Source organism: Clarias gariepinus, chromosome 7, assembly GCF_024256425.1.
Source record: "Clarias gariepinus isolate MV-2021 ecotype Netherlands chromosome 7, CGAR_prim_01v2, whole genome shotgun sequence".
Lineage (NCBI taxonomy): Eukaryota > Metazoa > Chordata > Actinopteri > Siluriformes > Clariidae > Clarias > Clarias gariepinus.
The window spans coordinates 19,794,584-19,819,308 of record NC_071106.1 but is presented as its reverse complement, the minus strand read 5'-3'; the positions used below and the strand labels follow the sequence as shown (position 1 = coordinate 19,819,308).

Sequence of the window (24,725 nt, the reverse complement as noted above, 5' to 3'; positions counted from 1 at the left end):
ACCTTGTTGGAGGAAAGAAAGTAAGAAACTGCTGCTCATCTTTGTTTAAAATTCAATCCCTCAAAGGCAGCACTAAAAAGTGATATAATCAGTTTATAATTAAAGGTCACAAAATAAGTTCAATAACCTTTAATGAGAAAAAGAATATTCTATGACTTTCAAACCAAACAGTAAAAGAGTGTTCAGTGCAGTGCTCAGCCACACAACAATCAAATCATGTCTAGGTGATTGCTACTCATCATACAGGAGAAACAACCACCAATTCCAGAGGTGATAAGATACATGACCAGTGATAAGTGTATAAAAGTAAGGGTACAAGATAATCTAAAGGTCTTATGACTGCGGGTGAAAAAGCACCATGCTACAAGAATACAGTATATATTTTAGACGTTTGCTCTAAAAGTAAATTCTTAATATTAAGTGGCTGTTATATCTGGACTATTAATGTAAAATGATTTAAAAACTTCTTTTTTTATCAAACAGGCTGCATATACTCTTCTTACATCTACTCTTACTCTTTCAATACCAATGTAGTTTGTAGTAAGCCATATACAGTACAGTATAAAGAACACCTTGACAATGTGGCCTATTTCATACCTCTAGAGGGCAGCAGAGCAGCTGTTTTAAGTGTTGTCCTCATTCAGATGTCTTATTTCTGCATATGGGTTCTGTGATTGTTGTTCTTTCATATATATATATATATATATATATATATATATTTTTTTTTTTTTTTGGCTGTAATTGTTCTATAAAAGAAGGCTGCCCAGCAACCAGCTATAAAAGCACAAGCTGAGTTGGTCTGGTATCAAATATTGTGTCAACAAAAATCAGAAACTGAGGCTTAAAGTAAGGATGACTAGACAAGTATACCCTGGTTTAATGAATCTCAGTTTTTTGATAGGGTCAGGATTTTGTGTCGTTCTTGGCAATCAAGAACGACACACTTTGGGCCATTAATACCAACCACTCATTGCTTGACCATGTGCATCCCTTAAGAGCCACAATTTACCTTTATCTTCTAATGCCTCCCTTTTGCATACTGTAATAATGCACCATGACAAAGTCTCTTAAACTGATTCCATGAACAGGACACATTTAAAGTTCACCTTTGGTTTTCTCAGTCACTGGAACTGGAACCAATAGAACACCCATGGGAAGCTGGAGAATGGTAAATTTGCAGCAGGAATTGCATGATGCATTCATGGCAACTTGGAGAGAATCTCAAAGGAATGTTTCCATCATTTTGTGCAATCCATCCCATAAAGAGGTTAAGCTGTTCTAAGAGCAAAGGAAGACCCTGCCTCACTATTAATATAGTGTTACAGTAAGTGTTAGGTGGTATAGGTACAGTGCCAACCCATTGCAGGGCACAAGCACACACACAATCACACACTCAATCCAACACTATGGACAATTTGGAAATGCCAATCAGCCGAAACCACATGTCATTCCACTGTGGGAGAAAACTGGTGTACCTGAAAGAAATGAACCAGGCATGGGAATTTGAACCCCCAACCCTGGAGTTTTGCAGAGACAGTGCTAATGACTAAGCCGCCGTGATACCAATATTGATCAAGTTAGTCAATAATAAGGAAGCTGGAAAATGTCTTAGGACTACCAAATGTCAAAAAGTGTGTGCCAGCCTGACGCAAAGCCTAAAAGAGTTTTATAGCCAAGGGACACTTAGACAAATTATAATATTTAATGTTTGCTTTTACTGTAGCAAAAATATTTTATGGATAATTTGTAATTTATGGATAATCGGTCATGCCCATATGATAAAAGTAACAGTACTTGTACACAATGAGGTGGTTTAAGGGTGGTAAGACAATTTTATTCACATCACCTTTTATGAGGCCTGAGGAGAATAACTATTAAATTTGGCAGGAAACTTAAATTTACCAGTCTTTACAATGGTGGCTAGCAACAGCAGAAAAACACAGGGGTTATAGTCCTGTCAGCTAAAACCGGAATCAGAGGATAGAGTGGGCACAGGCTCAAACTGAACAGTTCAAGATATGACAAATGCTGCCTAGTCTTATTGTAATCATATTGCATTCTGTTTAGAGTCAGGGAGCCTCAGATTCCTGTTAATAGCTGGAACTGTTTGTGGTTTCCTGCTGTTGGGAACCGTTCGCCTCAAAGTTTGACACCATGGTTGTAGGCTAGAGAATTGTGTCTATCAAAATTCCATCCTGTGATGTTTTCATGAGAGCTAGTTTCATCATGGTGCTTGATGGGTTTTCCAAATGCTTTTAAAATACAATTGACTGTTGTTGCTTAATTAATTTAAATTGTTGCACATATGCAATATGAGTTATTCGATCGTTTTGAAAAATATCAGTCTTGTTATAGATACTGTTGGGTCCAAACGTTTGACTGGTACCATCCATTACAGTAAATGTTGCTGAGGTTCTTAGGTGATATGGGTTAATATGTGATACAGCCCCCTAGAGGAGAAAGGGTTAAGTGCTCATGGGCCCAACAATACGGTTTGGTGTTGCTGGGGTTTGAACTCCCGACTTTCATTTTAGTCAATATAAAGGAAGCTGGAAAATAGCTTAGGACTACTAGCTGTCAGAAAGTGTGTCCCAGCCTGACCAGAAAAGCCTAAAAGAGTTTTATAGCCATAGGACACCCCAGGTACCCCAGAGCCTTGACTAATGGAATCTCTTACTGCCCTAAATAAGTGCATAAATAAGCAGGTATACAGCTGTTCCTATGAGTCAGAATAGTGGTTGGATACATATCCTCGAAAACCTGGTTCCTTGTTCCTGTGTATGTAATTAAATGATACGTCCTCTCCTTTCCTCCCTCTGACACTCAGGTTTCCACCCGGATCTCAGCATGTCTGGCAGACATCTCATTTTGGATGGCTGCTCATCAGCTGAAGCTCAATCTCAGTAAAACCGAACTGTTGTTTATCCCTTGTGACTCATCTCCAGGTCAAGACCTTGTGATATCCATGGACAACAACCAAATCACTCCCTCAACCACCGCCCGCAATCTTGGGGTAACCGTGGACAATCATCTGTCATTTTCCCCACACATCGCTAACCTTACTCGCTCTTGTCGATTTCTTCTTTACAATATCAGAAGAATTCGCCCATTTCTTTCTTCACAGGCTACTCAGGTGCTTGTTCAGTCCCTTGTTATTTCAAGACTGGACTACTGCAACTCACTCCTGGCAGGCCTGCCTCTGTCCACGATTCGTCCTCTGCAACTGATCCAGAATGCAGCAGCACGACTCGTTTTAACCTTCCCAAGTTCTCCCACACCACCCCACTCCTCCGCTCCCTGCACTGGCTTCCTGTAGCTGCCCGCATCAAATTCAAAACACTGATGCTTGCCTACAAAGCCAAAAATGGCCCAGCACCCACTTACCTCTCTGCGCTAATTACACCACGCACTGCACCACGTTGCCTCTGATCCTCCAGCACTGCTCGCCTCATCCCACCATCTCTCAGGGATCGAGGGCGGCATTCATCCAGGCTCTTTTCTGTTCTGGCACCTAGATGGTGGAATGAACTTCCTCTAGATGTCCGTACATCAGAGACTTTGACTATCTTTAAACGACGACTCAAGACTCATCTGTTTCTCCAGTACTTGGACTAACCCCCCTCCCCCCCCCCAAAAAAAAAAAAAAAAAAAAAAACTCAGTTGTGTTGGACTAATGGTACTTAGTTATTAACTTGGTTAACCCAGTGTAAGTATGTATCCAATGTTGTAAACATTAAAGCACTTTTTGTAAGTCGCTCTGGATAAGAGCGTCTGCCAAATGCCTAAATGTAAATGTAAATGTAAATGATACAATACTGGAAGTTACCTGCGGCTCTGCCCACGTGCAGATCCTGACGCCTGTATGCTACATTACCTGCGAATGGAGTGTGTGGTCAAGTCGCTGCTGCTCTTAACGCTGCTCAGATGTTTTGACAGATGTTTTGACAGCCCTTACCTCTACCTGTTTTATTCGCCGTTGCTATAGAGTCTATACTCTGGACACTCTGCAGTCTGATCTGGGTCCTACTAGCCCTGAGCTCGGCCTGATGTCCCAGTTTTCGCCATAGACAATGCTGCCTACTGTTACAGTGAGGACAACGCCAACTATTGGTTAAGGTTCCCTGTGACACGTCACCGTATGGCATGAAAGTTGATGACGCTGCCAACTGTTACTTTTTGTGAGGCCCATCTATGACACACTTGTGATGGACCCACCTGTGCAGACAAACAAAGCCACAAACACCACTGCCTACTGTTACATTCAGTGACATAAACGTTTTTCGCCGTAGTCGGTGCTGCCCACTGTTATATCCCTTGAGGTAGCTGTCTACTGTTAGCTCAATAAAAAGGGCTGCGTCAAGAAGAGCAGCAGGTGAAAAATGTGTGCCAAGTTGTGTGAGGATCAGATGGTCAACTGTGGCGATCACTTGATAGAAGCAGCCAAAAAAAAAAGGTTTATGGATATATATGGATATATACGTCAGTTTCCTTTATAGCCTTTTTATGAAGCCCAGTAACTACTGTGAAAGTGAAATATGAAAACGACCATTAGCTGCATTTATTAAATGAATATACATGTTTATTATTCATAGTCAGAAGCATATTACAGAGAAAGTATTACAGTATTTATAGTGAAATAAACAGTTATATTCTAACGTCCCACTAAAATACTAACGTTTTTTTTTATTATAATTAAGTATGCATATTGACACATTTAAAACTTCAGTTGTAAAAAATATTTAGTCCAAAAACTCTTGTAAGAATATCGCAACAGGTAAATCCGTGTGATATCTGTTGCTTTAAAACATTACTCTTTTCACCCGTAGTATATTGCCTGACGTAAAAAAACGTTTTTTTAACGTCATTTAGGATTGCTCTGTGTGTGTGTGTGTGTGTGTGTGAAGCACGACATTATTAGGGGACGGAACAGGGGGCAGGCTGAGGAACACGTTCAACCCAGCAGCCTGTAAGTTAGCGGCTAAGCGCCTAGCCACCTAGCACTGGAGTGTGACAGGAGCAGAGACAGTGCTGCAAACACGCTTACAGCAACAACACACTCAGTGACAGGACTGTGTTTGTGTGTGACTGTCAGGTAAGAACTTTCATTTTGTGTTCAGCACATTATTAATAATCACGTGTGTGTGTGTGTGAGTGTGACTGAGAGGTTAGCTAGCTGTGCTGAGGCATGCTAAGGCAGGAGGAGTGGTCTGTGTGAGAGGATCTTCACCCTTATACACTGTGTCCTAATGAAATATATGGACCAAGACACGGTAAACAAATAAAGTCATAAAATAAACAAATGTCCTGCATGTGTATTTATTTAAGATAAAAATGTTGATCGTGCTTGGATCTTTTTTTTTTTTTTACTTGAGTTTCTTCTTATGAACACAGCTTATTAAAGGTGCAAGTTGTCAGTCAACTCTTTCCTATTATTACTTTTATTATTATTATTATTTCTCAACGCTCACATTATTCTCTTATTATTATTATTATTATTACTACTAATATGAGAAGCGTTCATGTCAAATTGGAACTTTTGATTATACAGAACACAGTTACGAAAGTTAAAACTCCCTTTATTTCTCTATATATTCTCCCGCCACACTAATCCAATTATCCCAGAATTTCACTAGTGTTTGGATGCCATCAAGTTTTACCAGAAAGTTTTTTCAGGATGCCGGATGCATGATCGGTCTGCATGCTCAACATCTCAAACGCTGGCCTCCCAGGAACTCCCTTAATAGCCAAAACATTAAGCGAGGTCAGGACTATATGGGGGGATGTGTAGATAATTCCCAACCGGGTTCCTGTAATGTGCAAGTGGTGTTGGTGAATGATGTGTGTACAAATCCCAAAGACGGATGCATCTCTTCTGAAATTTGGTGACAAGTTATCTATCCAATTTTCAAGCGTCCATTTGCTTCATGTTCACAGGAATGAGTGCAGTGGGCTCCAAGTCACCTTGGCTGGGATTGTCATTCACGGATATACGGCCTTCTTTAAAACGTTTGCGCCATTCAGATGTTTCACTGTGGCTCATTACTGTACTGTGCTTGAAGTCTTCTGTTGAATGTCAATCAGTTATACATCTTAATTCATGAGACATGTCATCACAAGTCACGGTTTGACACCAGTTTGAGAATGGCGGGTGCAGTTCACATGCTGCTCCAATGTTTTGGCCACCCTTACTTCTGGCTGCCATATGCTCCATCGCTGTTCACTCTCTGCAGATTGTTCTGGGTAATATAGACGTTTTCGTATAGTACAGCGTACAGTAGCCATAGTACTGTTTAGTAGCTGACGTATCTGTTTTCTGACGCATCTGTAGATGGCCTGCTATTGTATTTATTGAGAACTATTACATTTGGTGAGGAACGTCTGTGACACGATCACAGTATGACGTAAAGGTTGATGAGGACGCTGCCTACTGTTACAGTCGGTTAGGTACGCCTGTAAGATGCCCACAGCATGACATAAAAGCTGATAATCGCACATGACTACCTGTGCAAACACTACCACCCACTGGTCAAAGACCGTCGGCAAAAACAGAATTTCTATACTGTATATGTATGTATTCATTATCATTGTTGTTATTGTACATTCTTAAATAAGTTAGTGGTTATAAATTTCACATGACTAACAAAATCATATATTGTTAGGTTTTGTGAAAATATTTATTTTTTATACATTTTCCACTTTTTGTTGTGAGTTGTATTATAAGGTGTAATTTATAAATTGATCAGTTTCTTATGTGTGCTTTTCCCTTTACAGAACAAAGTAGTGTACTGTATGTGCCCTGTGAGAATAGCATTTTCCTCCGATGGCTGCCCCTGGCTCCACCAGCAATGTGCCTGAAGGATTCCACTATGAGACAAAATATGTCCTCCTGTGCTACCTTGGCCTCCCACCGCGACCAGAGCCCACACCTGAAGAAGGTAAAGTTAAGCAACTTATTATTTTTTTTTATTTAGGCAAGGTTACAGAACCTGAAGTGTTAAATCCAGGCTGTTATATCATTAGGTTTTTAGTGCTGGTGCAGAAGTCTGTTATGTAATAACTGCTTTCACTGGTTCCTCATTGAGGCCTTAAAGGTCAGTTCAGGGGCAGTGTACATGTATGTGCTACATTTCATTTTAGCACCACCTCCTTCAGTTCAGGGTCAAGTCTGTATAACGTATAGATGTGCAGATTGCGAAAAGTCCCTCTGTTTATAATAGGGCTGCATGATTCACATTGCAATTATTTTGACATGATTATGTTGCGATTTTAAACTGTGATATATATATATATATATATATATCTACTGACTACCATTTAAGTTTTCAGTTGTACGTATCAGAGCTAACACAAATTAATGGCACAAATGATGACTTTTGTCAATATTTATTTAGCACCTCAAAAGTAAGTCTAAAAAATAAATACTTAAATTATTGACAAACTACATAAATGCTTGACTATGCGTTTAGATAATTGCACAGGTCCATTTGACTTTTTTCCTCAACCAAATATTCAAAATATTCAAAATTTCAAGCCCTTTAAATTAGATTAGATTAGATTAGATTCAACTTTATTGTCATTACACATGTACAAGTACAAGGCAACGAAATGCAGTTTAGGTCTAACCAGAAGTGCAATTAGCAGAAAGTGCAGGATAAAGCACTTAATTAACAATCTTAATGAATCCTATGATACTTTACCGAAATAAAAATATGATTTCAGATGTTGTTCAAATGTGCCATTGACGAGGTCCACTGGTTGGCCTAGATTTGTTTAAGTTGCATAATAAAGACATTTTATATATTACTGTTGAGTTGTAAGATCCATTAAGTGTACAGTATATAAAAATATTTAAATAGTATTTGGGTAACCAGTCGTTATTGTTATTTCCAAGGAGATTTATAAGTCTAGTTCTAACTATGAATATTATTACAGATTTTCAAATATTTGCTTAGAAGCCCAGTCCTCAACATCCTAGATCTAAACTACACAGTCTACCTGCAGACTATTTTCTATTTAATGTTTGCCATCAGGTACAGTTCTACCATCAACAATGGAAAAATAGATGTCTGATAGCACCATGCTTTACATGTTGTACTTTGTGTAATATACAGTATTGTCTGTCAGTCATGTAATATTACCAGGTTATGACCAGGCTTCAGATGGAAACAAAAAAAAATAATGTAAGCTCATGAGTTTTGCATGATGACGGAAAGGAGCAAGTGTGAAAAAGTTACCAGAAAAACTACTTTTCTCCAGCACACTCAATAAAACCTAATAGCTGTTTTACTACCAGAACTGTGAACATGCAGAAAAAAGCCCTAAGAAAAGATACTGTTGAAGCATTTCTACATAAAAAAAACTTCTATAAAAAGTCACAAAAATAATACCTTAAAACAGTCAATAATTAGTGTAAAAACTCTTTGCTTGAAAATAATCACTAGTGTTAGAAACAAATTTGTGCAGTTCTATACAGTAGGTAAAACAGCTGTTAGGGTTTTACTGAGCATGCTGGGGAAAATGCCAGAATATACCCATAAACACACTCCTAAACCTTGTGGAAAGCCTTCCGAGAAGAGTTGAAGCTGTTATAGCTGCAAAGGGTGAGCCAACATCATATTAAACCCCAGGGATGAAAAATTTGATGCTATTTAAGTTGATATACATGTGAAGACAAGCAAGCGAATACTTTTGGCAATCAGTGTGTGTACATATATATTTTTTTTGTGTGTAGCAGTTAGAGTGGCTGGGACAAGACTAGGGGATGATTTTTTAAATTTGCTGAAAATATTTGAGGTTCTGGGACCTAAACATGAATACTAACTAAAGTGGAAAGGAAGAAAGAGATCAAACATATTATTGAAGGAAACATCTGGACTGCCTGTGGAACATTTATTAAAACCAATCTCTAGAAACAAACATTTAATCAGTTGACTCTGCCTTAGTAAGATAGATAGATGATGCATTCTCTTCTTAGACTACAGTACTCATAGTGAATGAATAATGATGGAATGACCACACGGGCATATCGTATTGTAGAATAGGAATGTGCTTCCTTTGCTCCTGTTTTCTTTTAGCGAGCTTCAAACACAGAGCAATGAGCTTCTGATCCCAGCGTTACGTTAGACCCATTCTAATACCAGTTCATTCACTGCTGAATTACTTGCACGTCACTGGCTCACAGTGCAGTTGAGCTTGGAAAAACCCACTAAACACCACCTCGGCATTGCGAACTGAGCAAATACAGTACCTCAGGTTTATTGTTTATAAAATTGAAATTGTTCTATTTAAGTTATAGTCACACCTGTGGACATATTTTTACAGACATTTTTAAAGGTTATGTTACAGTTGATGTTTTTAATGGATGCAGTGCTGGTCCCAAGCCCGAATGAAATGTGAGAGTTGTTTCAGGAAGGGCATCCGGCGTAAAACCTGTGCCAAGTTATTGTGGTCTGCTACGGCTGACCTCAACCCTGAAACACTTCTAAACTTTGTGGAAAGCTTTCTTAGAAGAGTTGAAGCTGTTGTAGTTGCAAAGGGTGGACCAACATCATATTTAACCCTAAAGATTAAGAGTTGGACGTTCACATGCATGTGAAGGCAGGCGAGTGAATACTTTTGGCAATGTTTTGTATGTTCCATGCCATGGTGGCTCTGTCTGATTTGCAAAGGGCATCGAAACCCTAGCAAGATTATAAAATTTTGGAAAATTATTGCAAGTTCCACTTCATTGCACCTACCAGAAGTTTCATTAAACAAAATACAAACATCTTGGATTATACTTACAGTAGTAATCTAAAAAAAAGCTTATTTCATCAGTTATACTGACTGCGTATTTATCTCAATTATAAACAGTTTCTCCTTACATTCAAAAAGTCTGGACTCTCATCACTTAGGTTGCACAATAAAGCCATCTGGTTTATAATAAAAGCAGCGTTTGGAGAGGAGTTCCTGTTTTAAGCAGTTTTTGCAGGTTATAAAATGATTAAACAAAATATCACTTGGTGTCGACTTTGAGATAAAGCAAGCTGCTCCTACCGGTCTAGCATTGTTATTTTATACTTTTTTTTTTTTTGTTCATAGCATAATTTTGGTTTGACTAGATAGTAAAGTGGCTCCGCTTAATTAATTAATTAGTTATTTTTTTCTGATTAGGAGCATCTGGACAGGCTGATCAACAAACAGCTGTGGATAGGACCAGGAGGATGAAGGAGCAGATTGAGGAACAGCTAATGCAGCTAGAAGAAGAAATCACTGCCTGTAAGACACACGAAATTCGCGGGGGTAACGTACTCTAAGAGTACTAAAAAACTCATACAGTATTCTATTTTATACAGAAATTTAGCTGAATTTACGTTAATATTTATGTTACAAAATTAGTACATTAAATTGTTCTAATAGCTCAGCGTTAAAACATAATTATATATTGCCACAAAAATAATTTAAAATTGTCTAGGATATTTGCGGTTTTTGTGAAATTGCAGGGGTTCACTTACAATTGTTAGTTAGATTGTAAGTAAAATCTGCGAGGGACTTAATTAGGCCGCGAACTGTAAACCGCGGGGATCAATGGTATTGTGAAATAAAAGTTTGTGTTTAGCCTTAGTAAAATATTAATCCTGGACTAATTAATCTATCAGCTGTGTCTGTCTATATGTTTTGTAGCTTTTCCAAGTACGGGCTTTGATCGAAACACATCCCCAGTGTTCAGTCCAGCTAATCCTGAGAACACTATAGAGGACAGCCTGGCCATGCTGGGAGACCGTGTTGCACAAGTGCTGGACACACATCTGGCCTCAGCAACACAGAAACTTCTCAGTGGGTCAGTGTCTGTCAGATTTACTTTGATGTCATTAATGTCAGTAAAACATGTACTGAGCTAATACAGTCATGGGAAAAGAAACATACATCCTTCTTTATTCTATGATTTTAGTTAACTAAATAGCAATTGTGTGGTCCTCCCAAAAAAAGAAGTAAAAAAATCTTGGGTGTAAACAAAAAAACACAATAGAGAATATGATGAAAGGCAGAAGAAATATTTCTGTAGACTTTATTCTACTGCTACCATTAAAAGTGCATGATGAATAAAGATTGTTCCATGATGCTACCTTCAGCGTGTTTGAGCAATTAGCTTGTTTGTCTCCCCATCTTTTTGGTGGGGGTTAATCCTGCTCCCAGAGCTTTTGTGGCTCATCTCTGTATTTCTTTGCGAATTCCATTCTGGGCTTTTCATTGCTGAGGGGTTTGCATCTCATAGTATGGCTTGTATATTTCTGCTCTGAATCAGTGGATTGTGATGTCATCTTTTATTATTTTAGTTATTTCTTAATAACTTTAAATTTCTTGTCATCGACTGTTTTTGTTTTCCATTGCCACCCTGTTTAGTTTGGTTATCAGTACACCTGAGGTTTCCTTTTTTCTGTTTATTACAAATGGTTTCTATTTGTATTTCACTTGAATTTTATTGGTTGCTCCCCTCAGGTCCATAAGTATATGGTCAGTGAAACAACTTCCAGAGCTTTACCTCTGTATTTCATCACAATGAATTTAAAATGAAGCAATTGAGATGAAGCAAGTGTACACTAGATTTTCATCTAAAATTTATTGGTTTAACAATCATTTGATTGATAAGTATCCTCATTATTTTGTGACAAATTGAGGAGATGAAGGGTCTGAAGTTGATTCCAAATATTTAATTTTCATTTGGCTGCTGTTTATGGGAACTCTCCAAAATTCAGGCCAAAGAGGTGCTAATACAAATGAAAGAGGCCATCATTAGGCTGAAAAACAACCAAAAAACAACAGAAACAGAAAGGCACATAGGTAGGAGAATCAATAGTTTGGAACAAACTAAAGCTCAGCAACACCAAAAAGCCTGAAATACCACAGAAGACAGGAGACGTGGATCATTGCAAAATTAAAACTTTTACTTGAATTAAAACCCTTCACAACATCTAGTGAAGTTGCTCTGGATAAAAGGCATATGTCAAATGCTGAAATGTAAATGTATGCCGCCAATGGAACTGCGTTATTGATGATGTGACTGCTGATTAAAGTTTCAGGATGAATTCTCAAGTGTGTAGAGAGACGTTTTATTTTATCAGTTAAATACTGCAAAACTGGTTCACAGGACAGATCCTGAAGATCATGACACAAAGCATGCTGCAAGAGTAACTAACCCAAGGCAAACAAAAGGAAAATTCCGAAGTGGCTGAGTGGCGGCTCCAGCAGAAATCTGACCAAGCAGCTTAAGGAAAGAGCCTCAGCATTAAGTGATCTTTGTGGGTTCCACACTCTAGCAGTCATTGATGACATCCAAAGTATTAAAAATAATCTTTATATTTTTGAATGTTAGTTTGACCAGTTTCTTTTCAGCTTTGGTTCAATAACATCTTAATTGTATCATTTTTAAATCCGTTGTTATGGTGTGCAGAAGTCCAAAATAAAAAATGGTTGCTGTCCAAATACTTTTGTATTTGTCCGCATATCACAAGTTGATATGATGTATTTTGGTTTCATTTTCTACGTAAAAAAGCCCTGCCATTTTAACACAGGTGTGTAGACTTTTTATATCCACTTAATTGTCAAAAGTCTGGTTTACATTTGGTTTATAGGTTCGTTTATGAGGCTGGAAAAGTGTTGCAATAGTACCAGTACACAAAGAGTGCATTTATACCATCCAATGTCAAGAAATATAACTTAGGCACACACCTAAATAAAACGTCCCCAGTGCACTGACTGAGTGTGTGTTTTGCAGGCAGCTGGACTATGAAAATTTCCAAAGTGCAGTAAGGGAGATTTGCTCCCATTCTGAAGGAGGCTGGAGCAAGGTGATGACAAGTTAGTCTTGTATTAACAAGTCACGGTTACCGGACTTGTTTGCACACCTATACAGAGTGTTTTACTTCATACAAATTTGTTAATTTCTTTAGATCCAAATTAAGTTCAAATGTGTCTCCTTCACTCTCTCTTGCCTTCTCTACTGTTCCAGGTTTTGGTACCTTTGGTGTTATTGCAGGCGCTGCATTGTAAAGGTCAACCGCTGGCGTCTCTACTGTCCCTGGGTCAGCGTTATTTAGTTGAAGTAGAGGCAGAATTCATCATGCAGCAAGGTGGATGGGTGAGTGTTTTTTTTATTTTTTTTTTTTTTTGTGTGTGTGTGTATAAAGGAAATCTCCTTTAAACAGATCAACACTGGAAATGTTTAATAAATTTTATATTCAATTAAGAAAGCTAAATAATAAAGTTAATTGGCACGCCATAGTCAATAAAACATGAAAGATGGGAACAAGGCTTCGCCAGCTCTGGGAAGAGTATAGGTAATGACTGAGACAGCCAAAAGACTAACAACAATAACAACAACAAACAAACTGGCTAGACACATTGTATGGAAAACAAACGCTGGTTAAAATTTAAACACGCCTGCTTGGTGTAATGCACATCAGACACATGCCTACAGAAAAAAGTATAAATTGGCCTTTAGTCTATTTGGTTAAAACAGAAATGCCTGCATGATGCTGAAAAACATCTCATATTTCATATTTAATGTAATAGTGTTCTATGCAGTGGTGGGCAAAGAACACACATCCTGTCCTTGAGTGAAGCAAAAGTTACCCTCAAATATTGCTTAATCACTCTGTTTACCTTTTGTAAAAGTATAAAAGTGCTAACCTTTAAATTTACTTAACCAACAAAAGTACTGAGCTTGTATTAGATCTAACACAATGCAATGCAGAAATATAGAGACATAGAAAGTGCAGATATTTGTTGTAGGATGTCATGTAGTAACAATAAAACGTATCTAGTAAAACAACCACTTAAAATACAAATATGTGAACTTTACATTTCTTTTACTTTAAAACTTTAATTTAAGTAAATGTACTCAGTTACTTTCCACCTTTGATTTTGTGTAAACATTGTGTCAGGTTCAGATACACTTTTATTATTATAAATACATCTTTATTTTTCCTAACCACAGTAGAAACACTCGAGTACACAATCACCAGTCTTCTTCATCAGTCACTAAACCCAGCTGGTGTGGGTTTCACCCACGAAAACACCCCTTAAGTAATGTATTTGCTGCAGATACATGTGCGAATTTCAGTTCGAATTTCAATGTTTCAGAAAAAAAAAAAAAATTGCAACAATGATGCACTGAAAAGAAATCTAATTACCAGTGTGAACAGTGTGAATGAGATTATTATTTAGAAACATGACACTTGGCAATTAACTTTGATGTTAAATGAGTCTGAGAGTATTACACAACAGTCAGGGCCAATGTACGGTGGATAACTAAATATACCTATAGAAATCAATAAGTGAAAAAATTAAAATAAAAACAGGAGTTTATAGACCATGCACTCATTTGCAGCAGTTATGCAGGAAGTTATGTATTGTAGTGTTTCACCCAAACTGCAGGTGAAAGTTCTCACTATTTTCTCTGGTTTCTCCAGAGAAAATAGTGAGAATCCTTTCACATCTACCTGGTCAGTTTTAATGATTGTTCCCGAATGTGATTGTTTGAGAGATCATAACCCCAAAATATTATTTAATGTACGTCTGTTAATATCATACCATATGGTTAATATGAGTTAATATGGATAAAATTTTAATATTTAATAAAATTTGAATTTCCTTTTTTTATTTTGTAAAATATAATTAAATTGATTTGTCGATAAATTGTTAGAATAGCAAATTGCTGTTATGTAAGTGGAGATTAAATACTTCAAGACATGGTATGATAGAAAAATATTAAACCTTGTGAGCAGCTGCATTCCAGATTTTAAAAAAATTAATAAAAGACATGGAGACATTACAACTGTGTTCAAGCAGGCTGTGTGAGGTCATTCTCAGAGTGCTCTTTGTTTTATTGTTTTGAAATATAATTCAATATTAAAATATTGCAGCTTGTTTTATTATAATATACAGCAACTGTCACATATTTGTCTGTTGTATGCACCTCTAACATCACTTCTTAAAGTATTCACTCGTCATTCACTTCATTAGCTACACTGTTAGTATTAATTCTTAATACTAACTTAATTCTTCATACCATATTCAACAAGCTCCTGGAAACATTCTTTTAGCTATTTTGGTCCATATTGATATGATGGCATCACACAGTTGGTGAAGATTTGACCGTTGGACATTTATGATGTAAATTTCCCGTTCCAACGCATCACAAAGGTGCTTTATTGAGTTAAGATTTGGTGACCGTTGAGGCTGTTTGAGCACAGTGACAGCGACGTCATGTTCAAGAATCCAGTTATAGATTATTTTAGCTTTGTGACATGGCGAGTTATTCTGTGGTCATAAGGGGATGGACATGATCAGCAACAAAACTCAGGTACAGTATGTCACAGCAGAAACCCAGACTCATCAGATAAGGCAACGTTTTTCCAGTCTTCTGTTGTCAAATGCTGGTGAGCCAAATTGTATCCATTTTCTATTTTTAGCTGGCAGGACTGGCACCCGGTGTGTTTGTCTGCCGCTGCAGCCCATCTGCTTCAAGGTTTGATGTGTTGTACATTCAGAGAAGCTCTTTAGCATACCTTGTTTGTCACTTGAGATTAGAGTTGGGTAATATGACCTATAAATTGAATCTCAGATTTTTTTAGAAAAAATTCGATTTAGAATTTCAATGTAATGACGATTTTTAAAAAAATTAATAAAACAATAGAGTGTATAGGACTTTTTTATTTAAGCAAAAACAATATACCAAATATTTTATTTGGACTAAAAGTGCACAGTAAAAGCTTACTTTCACTAATCATGTTGTACTGATTACTGTTTTTATTTTAGAAACACAGTTTTTTGGTATCAGACCAAAAGACCAACTTTTACCAGTCTGTAAAACCACATGCAAACAGGTGCATGACAGCATTTTACAAGTTTTTAGCGACGAACACAAGCCTGTCCCCTGCATCAGGCTTGAGACATGCCCTGTGGCATCGATAAAATCGACATTGCTTTTTTTATCAATTCAAACCAGGCAGGCAATTCTCCTTTGGCCTTTTTGCCCAGAGAACTGCCGCTCACTGGATATTTTCTCTGCAATGAGTTGCTGCCATTTGGTTGGCTGACTTAAATATTTGTGCTAATGAGCAGTTGAAGAGGCGTACCTAATGAAGTGGTCGGTGAGTGTAGTATGAGAAACAAGAAATCATGCATCATGTGTACCATAAGAGGGAGCCATCGATCTTTTGTCAGAACGGAGCTGAACATACTGCGTCACATCATGAAAGAGAATTCCATTTCATGTTCTGTTTTTTGCTTTTCACTTTTGGAAGTACTTTCATATTAGAGTAACCTCGACTGTCCCGCTGTGTGCTTTATAGTGGAGTGTTTTATTTGTGGAGTTTGTGTGACCAAATAGTGTCTGATTTTTTTTTTTTTTTAATCTAATAAGCATTGTTATGATCTGCTCTCAGTGGCACAGTGGTTAGCACTAATACCATGCTCCTCCAGGTTTGAGGGTTCGATTCCCACCTCTAATGGTTGTGCATGGAGTTTGGATGTTCTCCCCGTGCTTGTTGGGTTTTCTCCAGGTACTCCGTTTTCCTACCACAAACCAAAGACATGCAGAGAAGGCTATTTGGGATTTATAAATTTCCTATAGTGTTTAAATGACTGTGTAGGTGTGTATCCTGTAATGGATTGGCACCCCGTCCAGGGTGTACCCCGCCTCATGCCCCAAGTCTTCTGGGATAGGCTCCAGGCTTACCGCGACTCTGTATAGAAATAGGCAGTTAGAAGATGGATAATCTGCTCTCCTTTGTCCTGCTTGGCCACACTTCTGCTTCTGGAAGTCCCAAACTTCTGATTATTTACTTCTCTGGTTTTACAACCACATGTTGTGTTTTATTAGCTATTGAACTTAAATCTGGTACAAACTGTACTGTATGGGTGTCAGTTTGCCTGTTTCCTCGTCATTTTCGTTAATCAAAAATATTTCAGGGTCAATCACTACTGTTGAGGTAGTCAGAAACAAACAAGTCCAAAACTGTTGAATTTTTAACTTTGAGTGCTGTATCCTGATTTGGGAGTTATTTTATGACATTTGGTGTACTTATGGTGATTCAGTCTGCGGTATTAATTTAACTAAAGAGGCTCTGCGGTTTCTGCAGAGAGGACAGCGATCCTTTTTGACATGCTGAATAGATCCACATTCCTGCAGTGCAAAACCTTCATGTTGAATCCAGAGTTCAGGCAGAGATGACATGAATGTGACGGGAGGGTGTGTTTAGGGGAGGGAGCAAGCACTGAACAAGAAGTCCTGTACAGCTGCTGTCCATTGCTCCGACAGGCAACGCGTGTCCTGTGCCCATACAGTTTTCTTTATTTATTGTCTCTGGTCTGCTTTGACAAGCACTGTCTCAGAAACGCAGCCAACATCAGGTAGGAAAACTTTTTCTCCATATTTCCGATATTTGTAGCTTGAGGCAGTACAGATGAGCAAAATGTTCGATCTTGCTGAACCGTATTTATTTAAATTATTTATATGAATATTTATTCACTAAAGGAAAAAGACGGCGAGTAAAATGCAGAGTTTTGTTTTATTTATGTTCATATTATTAGGCAAACCAGTAATGGTATTAATGGTATTCTGTTTCTAGGTTCAATAGTGGTTTTAAAGATTGAGTTTTGCTTTCAAGGTGAAGGATAGTGTAGCTAGATGGGTAGAGCCGACTACAAAAAAGGTGTCCTGCAGAGTTGAGTGACCTTGTCAAGCCAGTACGGCCCAGTCTTTGTGCACTTTCAGGCTTGTCATACCTTGTCCGTTGTCATATTTTAATATAGTGTATTCATTCCCATTCATTTCATTTGTCCCTTATTGCAAAAAGTCCTTAATCAAACTGCTTTGTTAGTGATCTATAAGGACTCCTGCACTCCACTCCTGTAAAGTTGTGAAGTGTAACCTACTGTAATGTCATCCATTTTTAGGGATCGTCAAACAAATGACCTTGATGCAGTTCCCTCCCATTCAAGTTAAGAGAAACGAAAATGAAAATTAAAGGGCGTTGAACACCTGTTTTAAACACCGTCTGTCCGTTAGTGGATCACAGTCCAGAAGTCATCACAGGACAAAAATCAGACGGTGATCTGACAGCCTGCCCAGGCTTAAGCCGCGCATTGTTGCACAATATCCTGGACGCCGGATGGCACACTACTTTATGTAACAGACATTTCACAGCAGCAGCAACTGCAGAGCAGGAATCATGTGCACACACACTCATGCACAGACTGAGCGTCAGAGAGAAGTCCAAAAATAAACCTGATAAATCCTCATCTAAAATCATCAGCAAGAACACTGGCCTAGTTCCAATGGAGTATGTGGTGTATTTAAGAGAGCAAAAAGGTAAACCCTAGCCGCTGCTCATCACTGCTGGACAGCTGTCACTAACATTTGGTAAATGTTTGAAATCATTTAAAACATTTCATTGTGTACAGTTTAAGACCTTTATTTGAAGTTTATCAGTAGTAGAGATTCTAAAACAAATCACCTTTTTTTTTTTTTTTTAAACAGAACCTCATAGACCTTATGATGTCCCCATAGCTAAAGGAAAAAAAGTTTTGCTCATCATCAGGAATTGTCCTGTCATCTCATGACTTTCTGTCCATTAATAGCACTGATCTCTAGCAAACGGAAAACAACTAAATGATATGTGGCTACAGGATGGACAAGCCAAGAACAGCATTTAGTCCTTGTCACGTATCCCAGCATGAAATTCACTTGTTTAATAATAATGATATTCTGGATTTAACTTGTACTCAGGTGGTCCTTCGCCTTCACTTTTCAACATTTCAATGAGCAAGAAAACTTGCCATTTTAACAACCATTAAAAAAAAAAGCAGAGTGCTTGCTCTATTTATTTATGAAAGGAAGGTTTGCACTAGGTCATGGGGATTTGTTTAGACAGCTCCTTTGCATAATTTGGAAACTTCACCTAATACACCACAACTTTCTGTTGTGTGCATCTACCTTTCTGGAAAAAGTTTGGGGAAGTTTCAGGACATAATACAGTGTACTCTCCTGAAGACACTGAGAACACTTTTGTACTGTACCACACTCTTACTGCGCCATCAGCCCTGCATTTAATACCCTGAGTTATTGTAGTGTGATAGTGTTGTCTTATAGTGCTAGAGTCTCATATTGAGAAAATACTCCACTTATATTATATTGCACATAGGTACCGACTCCAGTATTTGTCCGTTTTTTTTTGCTGCACTAGTAGAACTGTCAGTGTGTGTGTTGATTTGGGAAACTCACTAGGATAACTAATAAACATTTTTGTTCAGTTAGGTTGTGTTAGTCGCGCTCCACTTCTCCTATTTAATACTTGACACTTGCGTGGGCATGCTGGTATATTCACCTTGGATTCTTTGCCCTGGGGCCAAGTGTAGCTATTGGAAACGACACCCCACCCAGCGCGCACACCCGAGAGAAAAACGCTTCGCTGATGCATCCGTTTGGATTTTGTACAATATAACATCATTACTGGTGTCTGTTGAACTATTGTACTAGGTACTCTTGAGACGTTGTTGTGATCCAGTACTTTTTTGTCTCACCTTTTCTTAAAATGTTCATTGTGTATATTCATGTAATACAGTAGTTGACATGTTGTCGGAAGCCTTTTGATGGAGACATGTCCTGCAAGAAGAATGAAATAAAGGCATTACAGCAAGAGATACAATAGATAATCCTGCCGCTTTGTTCTTGCCATCACTCTGACGTAGTCATTAAAGGAGATATGTGTTATCCAGGAGATATGTGATAATCCTAGATTTCGGGCTAATGAACTGCTACAGCTTCAATTTTGGAGTGAATTTAATTTTATTATTATAAAGTATAATTTATTATATATTATATATTGTTTACCTTATTGATAACTGCTCATTACAACTATAAACCCCAGTGGTGAATCATTGCAAAGGCTGTGTTCCGTTCCACAGTGCACTTTAAAGTGTGTTCCCTACGCAGGAAATGTTGGTTAAGGGAATGTAAGATTTTATAATATTGTAAGACATGGGAATCTTCTTATTAGATTACAGTGTCTGAGAACAGCCACCTCACTGTGCTTCCTCATGCCTTCTGTGGTAACACCTTCTATATCCTGTATACGTGCAAATGGCTCGTCTGCTAGAACCCTTTTGCTTAATCGGGAGAATGCAAATGTATTTTCTCTCTCCTGTCTGTCTCCGGGTCCCTCTATAACTGACATGTCACTGGTGCAGATGTCATGTTCCTCCGTGCGTTACCCTGGTAGCATAAGTACCTGTCACTGTTCATTTCACCCTTCTGAAATAAAATATTGAATATGCATAGAAACAAAACTTGATATCATAATAAAACGTATTATATTGAAGTGTGGGTAATTCAGTTTTTTTTTTGTTTTTTTTTTACAGATTACTAGCGTTTATATTTTTTTTAAATTAAATTCCAATATTACATTTGTTACAAATTCTTATTGTGCCATATTAATATTATGTCGTCCTCGATAATAATGATAGTGGATATATTAATCCCTTTTGGAGCTCAATTTTTCCTGCTCCAGTGTAGGCCGGTGACTGATATTGAAATTTACCGTTTTCGTTAAAATTATATTCAATTCAAGTTTTCCAGAACCAGCATTTCAGCTCCAGAGATACCTGTTATCATGACGATGCACAAACATCACAACAGAACAACCTCATCACCTGTTCTTATATCCTGTTTCTCAATATTTGCTTTTCAGACTCTTTCTTTGTTTGGCTGTTTCTTAGCCGCCTCTTCTTCCTGGCCATGTGTGGAGTCTAGCATGTTTATTTATCAAGGGTAGACAACGGTAGTTCTGTAGTAAGGGCACACACAAATTTTACATTTACATTTACATTTAGGCATTTGGCAGACGCTCTTATCCAGAGCGACTTACAAAAATTCATTGCTTGATAAATACAACTTACTTTCCATTTCTGCTCTTTGGTCTGCCCTTTACTTTACAGCAACATGACGTGCCTGCCTTTCTACAGGTGTCTATGAGTAGTAAATCAAGCCAATGCATGCAGGAGCATGGACACACCCACTGTTGCTGAGATGGCAGGATTAACATTGTGTAGCATGATCAGTGCCCCCGTGTTTGTTTCCTCTTTATATGAACACCGGATGTTTTTGTCAGCCCACAACCAGAATAGTCAGTTGGTGAACCATGAGATGTTCTGTGAAATTACCAAGAAGTGATTCTTTCTCCAGAATCACAAACTATACTTGTAATTCTACCTAACAGAGTTTGTGGGATTAACCTCTCAAACAGGAGAGCATCTATTATCGGTCTCTGTAATAACTCATTTTGTCTTTGAAGCTTAGTGAAATTTAATACAAATAGAATATTGATTTTTGTCATTGTGTATTATTACTGTATGCCGCACCTTTCAGTTCATCAGAAAATAACCCTAATCTCTAAAGCACAAACACTGACAATACCTTTTGGCCGTAATTAGACATGCTGACAAAACTTTTAGTATTCGTATGATTTCTGCAACTAAACTTCAGAAACTTGCATCACATTAATAAAATGTTTATTACCATGTAGATGGTGTGAGATATGCTTCAGTGGATGTCATTCATTCTTAACAGGTGCTCACTGTATGAATCAGCATGTGGTTTTGTGACGTTGGCTCTTCAGAAGCCTGACTTCCTGTGGTAACTCAATCTAAGATCGTTCTGGGCTATCAAACGGAGAGGAAATGCGTGCATTACCACAGTTCACAACAGCATAGCTCCTGCAACATGCTTCAAGTGTCTTGGTTGGTAAACGAAAGGGAACATCTTGGTGACTTAGTTTGCATGAAAAATGAAAAATAAGTTAAAAATAGCAAATCACATTAAATGTTACTTTTCCAGTCAGGGTTTTATTCATTCTTTATTCAAAACAGCTTCTCTCAGAAAAGAGTTTCTCTCGGAACTAATTAGATTATTATTTTTTTTGTAGTGTTTAAACATCACCGTCTTATTTTGCAGAGTGCAGTCTATAGCCTGGAGGATGCGGAGGAACCAGGTGGTCTCATAGCTGAAGATAGTAACGATATCTACATCCTGTCAGGCGAACCTGGCCACGAGCAACTGAGCCCCCCAGAGTCACTGTTTATCAACGTGACGGACAGCAGCGGCCTGAGCTCCTGGCACACAGAGAGTCTGCCTGTATCACTGAGTGGTCACGAATCCTGGGCTCAGGTTGGCACCATGGAGCGAGAGGATGCCAAGAGTGTGGACAGTGTTGAGGGCGTGGCCTCAGCCGAGGAGCGCAGTGAGAACAACTCGTCCAACTCGGACATTGTGCATGTGGAGCGCGAGGAGGCTGAGCTTTTGGAAGAGGGAGAAGCTGTAGAAGAGGGAGAGCTGCAGGAGAGTGTGCTCAGTGTCCTGGGAACTGAAAGCGAGCTGGCGGCCCTCAGGGAGGAGCTTAGAAGGGAAGAATCCCCACAACAGCCAGTTTCAGAAGCACACGAGTCACTACTGTCCCTAGAAGAGCAGATTGTCATTCTGGAGGCACCTCCTAGCCTGCCTGCCACTAATCAAAAGTCCTTGACGATTTCTTGCCCTACTGTCATTGCTGAAGCTCCAGTTAATGTACAGCAGGAATCGGTCTCCCTTTTATCCCCTACCATTGCTGTGAAACTGGAAAGTTCTGTTCATACTTCCCTTCCTATTGCTGCTTCCTTCCAAGTGCTTGATCGAGAACCTGAGCCTCAACCAGCTCAGCCAAAACTGGTTCTAGCTCCTGTGGAGCCACAGATTCTAAGAACAGTTCAAAAACCAGAAGCTAAATCTGAGCCACAGCCTGAAACTGTCCAGACAGTTCACAAAATACTACGACAGAAGTCACATGAGAAGGTGGCACAGGCCATTACCCCCAAGGAGTCAACACCTCTTTTACCCGCAGCTCCATCACAGGAAATGGCAATACTGGAGCCACAGGTTGTCCAGAAGATATCTGCTCCATCCAAGGTTCCTCTGGTTTTACGTTCTTCTGCATCTCCAGAACAGGAAATCCCACCACAGGAGCTACACTCTGTACACACAGCATCAGTTCCAGCTCAGGAGCCCCCTTCATCACCAGCACGTACAGAGCCAGAGGCAGAGCCCGTGTCCTCTGAGTTTAGTGTTCTTCTGTATGGTGGTGCGGCACTGGTAGCCATTGCTGCTTTGGCAGCCTATGGAGCTCTGGCTTATAGGAAGAAGTATTAGGAAGTCATTGGCTGCACCTTCTTCATAAGCTCATCACATCAGTGACCCTTTTCAGGAACTGGAATCGCTGTGCTGCCAAAAGTTGTAGGGGAATTCAGTTCTGTTTGCCCCATGTTAAGTTTAGTCGATTTCTCTTTTGAGTTCCTGTTTTTTGTTTTTGTTTTTGTTGTTTCACATTGTTTGGTTACAGTGAACCACTACTGATCCTCTCTGAGGCAAATGCATTGTTACTTTGATTTTCGATTCATGTTCTCATATACAGCTCTCTTACTCGTATTAATTTGCCATTATTTTAAATGACTACAGGGCTGACAGCTGGTTAATCACCAGTTTTTAGAAGCAAGTAACTATTATTAAAAAAAAAAAGAATGAACCTGATTTGAAGTTTTGAAAATTTGTGATTTGCCAAATAAATAAAAGGTGCACACCTCAAATTGTCCACTATTTTCTCTGTTTGCATAAATTTGACTTTAAAAACAGACACATCAGACAACGGTTTTGAACCATTTACAATGTTTTAAAATCTGTACACAATGGATAATGATTAGATCTTCCTGGATCCTGACATTGAATACAAGGTTATATACCGACATGGAAAACATTGGGCATGATTGGGCAACCCAGAGAGACACCTGTAATGAGAGCACTGATCATTAGTTGCAAAAAAATGTAAAAATAAAATAAAGACTATATATTGTGTGTAATTATGTGATTCAATTTGTTTGGCTAAACCACAGGCTTTTATAAATCAATGATGAATTAATGAGTTGTCTAAAATGCAACATGTCGCCACAAGCCAATGAATTCCCCTCGTAAACAAATGTGTTCGCATGTCCAGGACAGCGTGAGATGGAAAACACCCTTTTCATATTCCCTATGGTATTTTATATTTGTTTTTCGGCTACCTTTACGTAACCAATTTTTTTCCCCACAATTAAAGCGAATAAATTGTTTTTAGCTCTTGTTCTGTATTGTTTTATTATGGAAAACCAACATAACCACATGCTTCAAACTAATGTGGTTTCTAATTTGGTTTCTCCGTCTGAGTATTTGTACTTGTGTCTGGTTAAGTGAAAGCAGTATCCTGTACACCAACAACCTAATTGTCCTTTTCTCCTCCAATACATTCAAATTTATTGTTTAACTACATGAGAGAAATTTTCTGTTTCTCCCAAGGCAGGTTGCATTTCTTTTTGTGGTCATCCTCGAGCTATGTATAATGCACATTAAATTAATATTACACACTGGGGTCGAGTGATTGGGCCTGAAGTGAAGCACATGGAGCTGGTTTGTACTTGATGCATGCCTGTATAAGGCAGCGGCATGGCATGTGGTATTGCTCACATATTTCTCTTCCTATGTTATAGAAATATAATATATGAGTATATAATAAATATTATATACAACATTCTCTAAAAGCTTAAACCTCCTCATCTGGTTCAGTTAAATGGTTGGAATACGTGTCAGTTTTTGTTGTTTTCTTAGTACAAAGTCTGAGAACAGT

At 38.4% G+C, this 24,725-nt stretch overlaps 1 protein-coding gene across 2 annotated transcripts; it reads left to right on the top strand.

Annotated features, from left to right (window-relative positions):
- The first annotated feature begins 4,931 nt into the window (after positions 1–4,931).
- bcl2l13 (BCL2 like 13) lies at positions 4,932–24,184 on the top strand. Of its 2 annotated transcripts, none has more exons than XM_053501081.1 (7): positions 4,932–5,092; positions 6,772–6,935; positions 10,153–10,257; positions 10,663–10,819; positions 12,755–12,827; positions 12,989–13,117; positions 21,995–24,184. In XM_053501081.1, the coding sequence occupies exons 2-7, from the start codon at positions 6,821–6,823 to the stop codon at positions 23,219–23,221; spliced, it is 1,806 nt and encodes a 601-aa protein (XP_053357056.1). In that variant the 5' UTR covers positions 4,932–5,092; positions 6,772–6,820; the 3' UTR covers positions 23,222–24,184. The 2 variants fall into 2 exon arrangements, with proteins under 2 accessions (XP_053357056.1, XP_053357055.1); XM_053501080.1 differs by having other exon boundaries at positions 10,153–10,281.
- The last annotated feature ends 541 nt before the right edge of the window (positions 24,185–24,725 follow it).

Excerpts from the sequence above, each read along its gene's own strand:
- bcl2l13 (XM_053501080.1), top strand. The coding sequence starts at position 6,821 with ATGGCTGCCCCTGGCTCCACCAGCAATGTGCCTGAAGGATTCCACTAT. Across the intron at positions 10,820-12,754 it reads ACACAGAAACTTCTCAGTGG|GCAGCTGGACTATGAAAATT; the intron begins GTCAGTGTCTGT and ends TGTGTTTTGCAG. Across the intron at positions 12,828-12,988 it reads CTGAAGGAGGCTGGAGCAAG|GTTTTGGTACCTTTGGTGTT; the intron begins GTGATGACAAGT and ends CTACTGTTCCAG.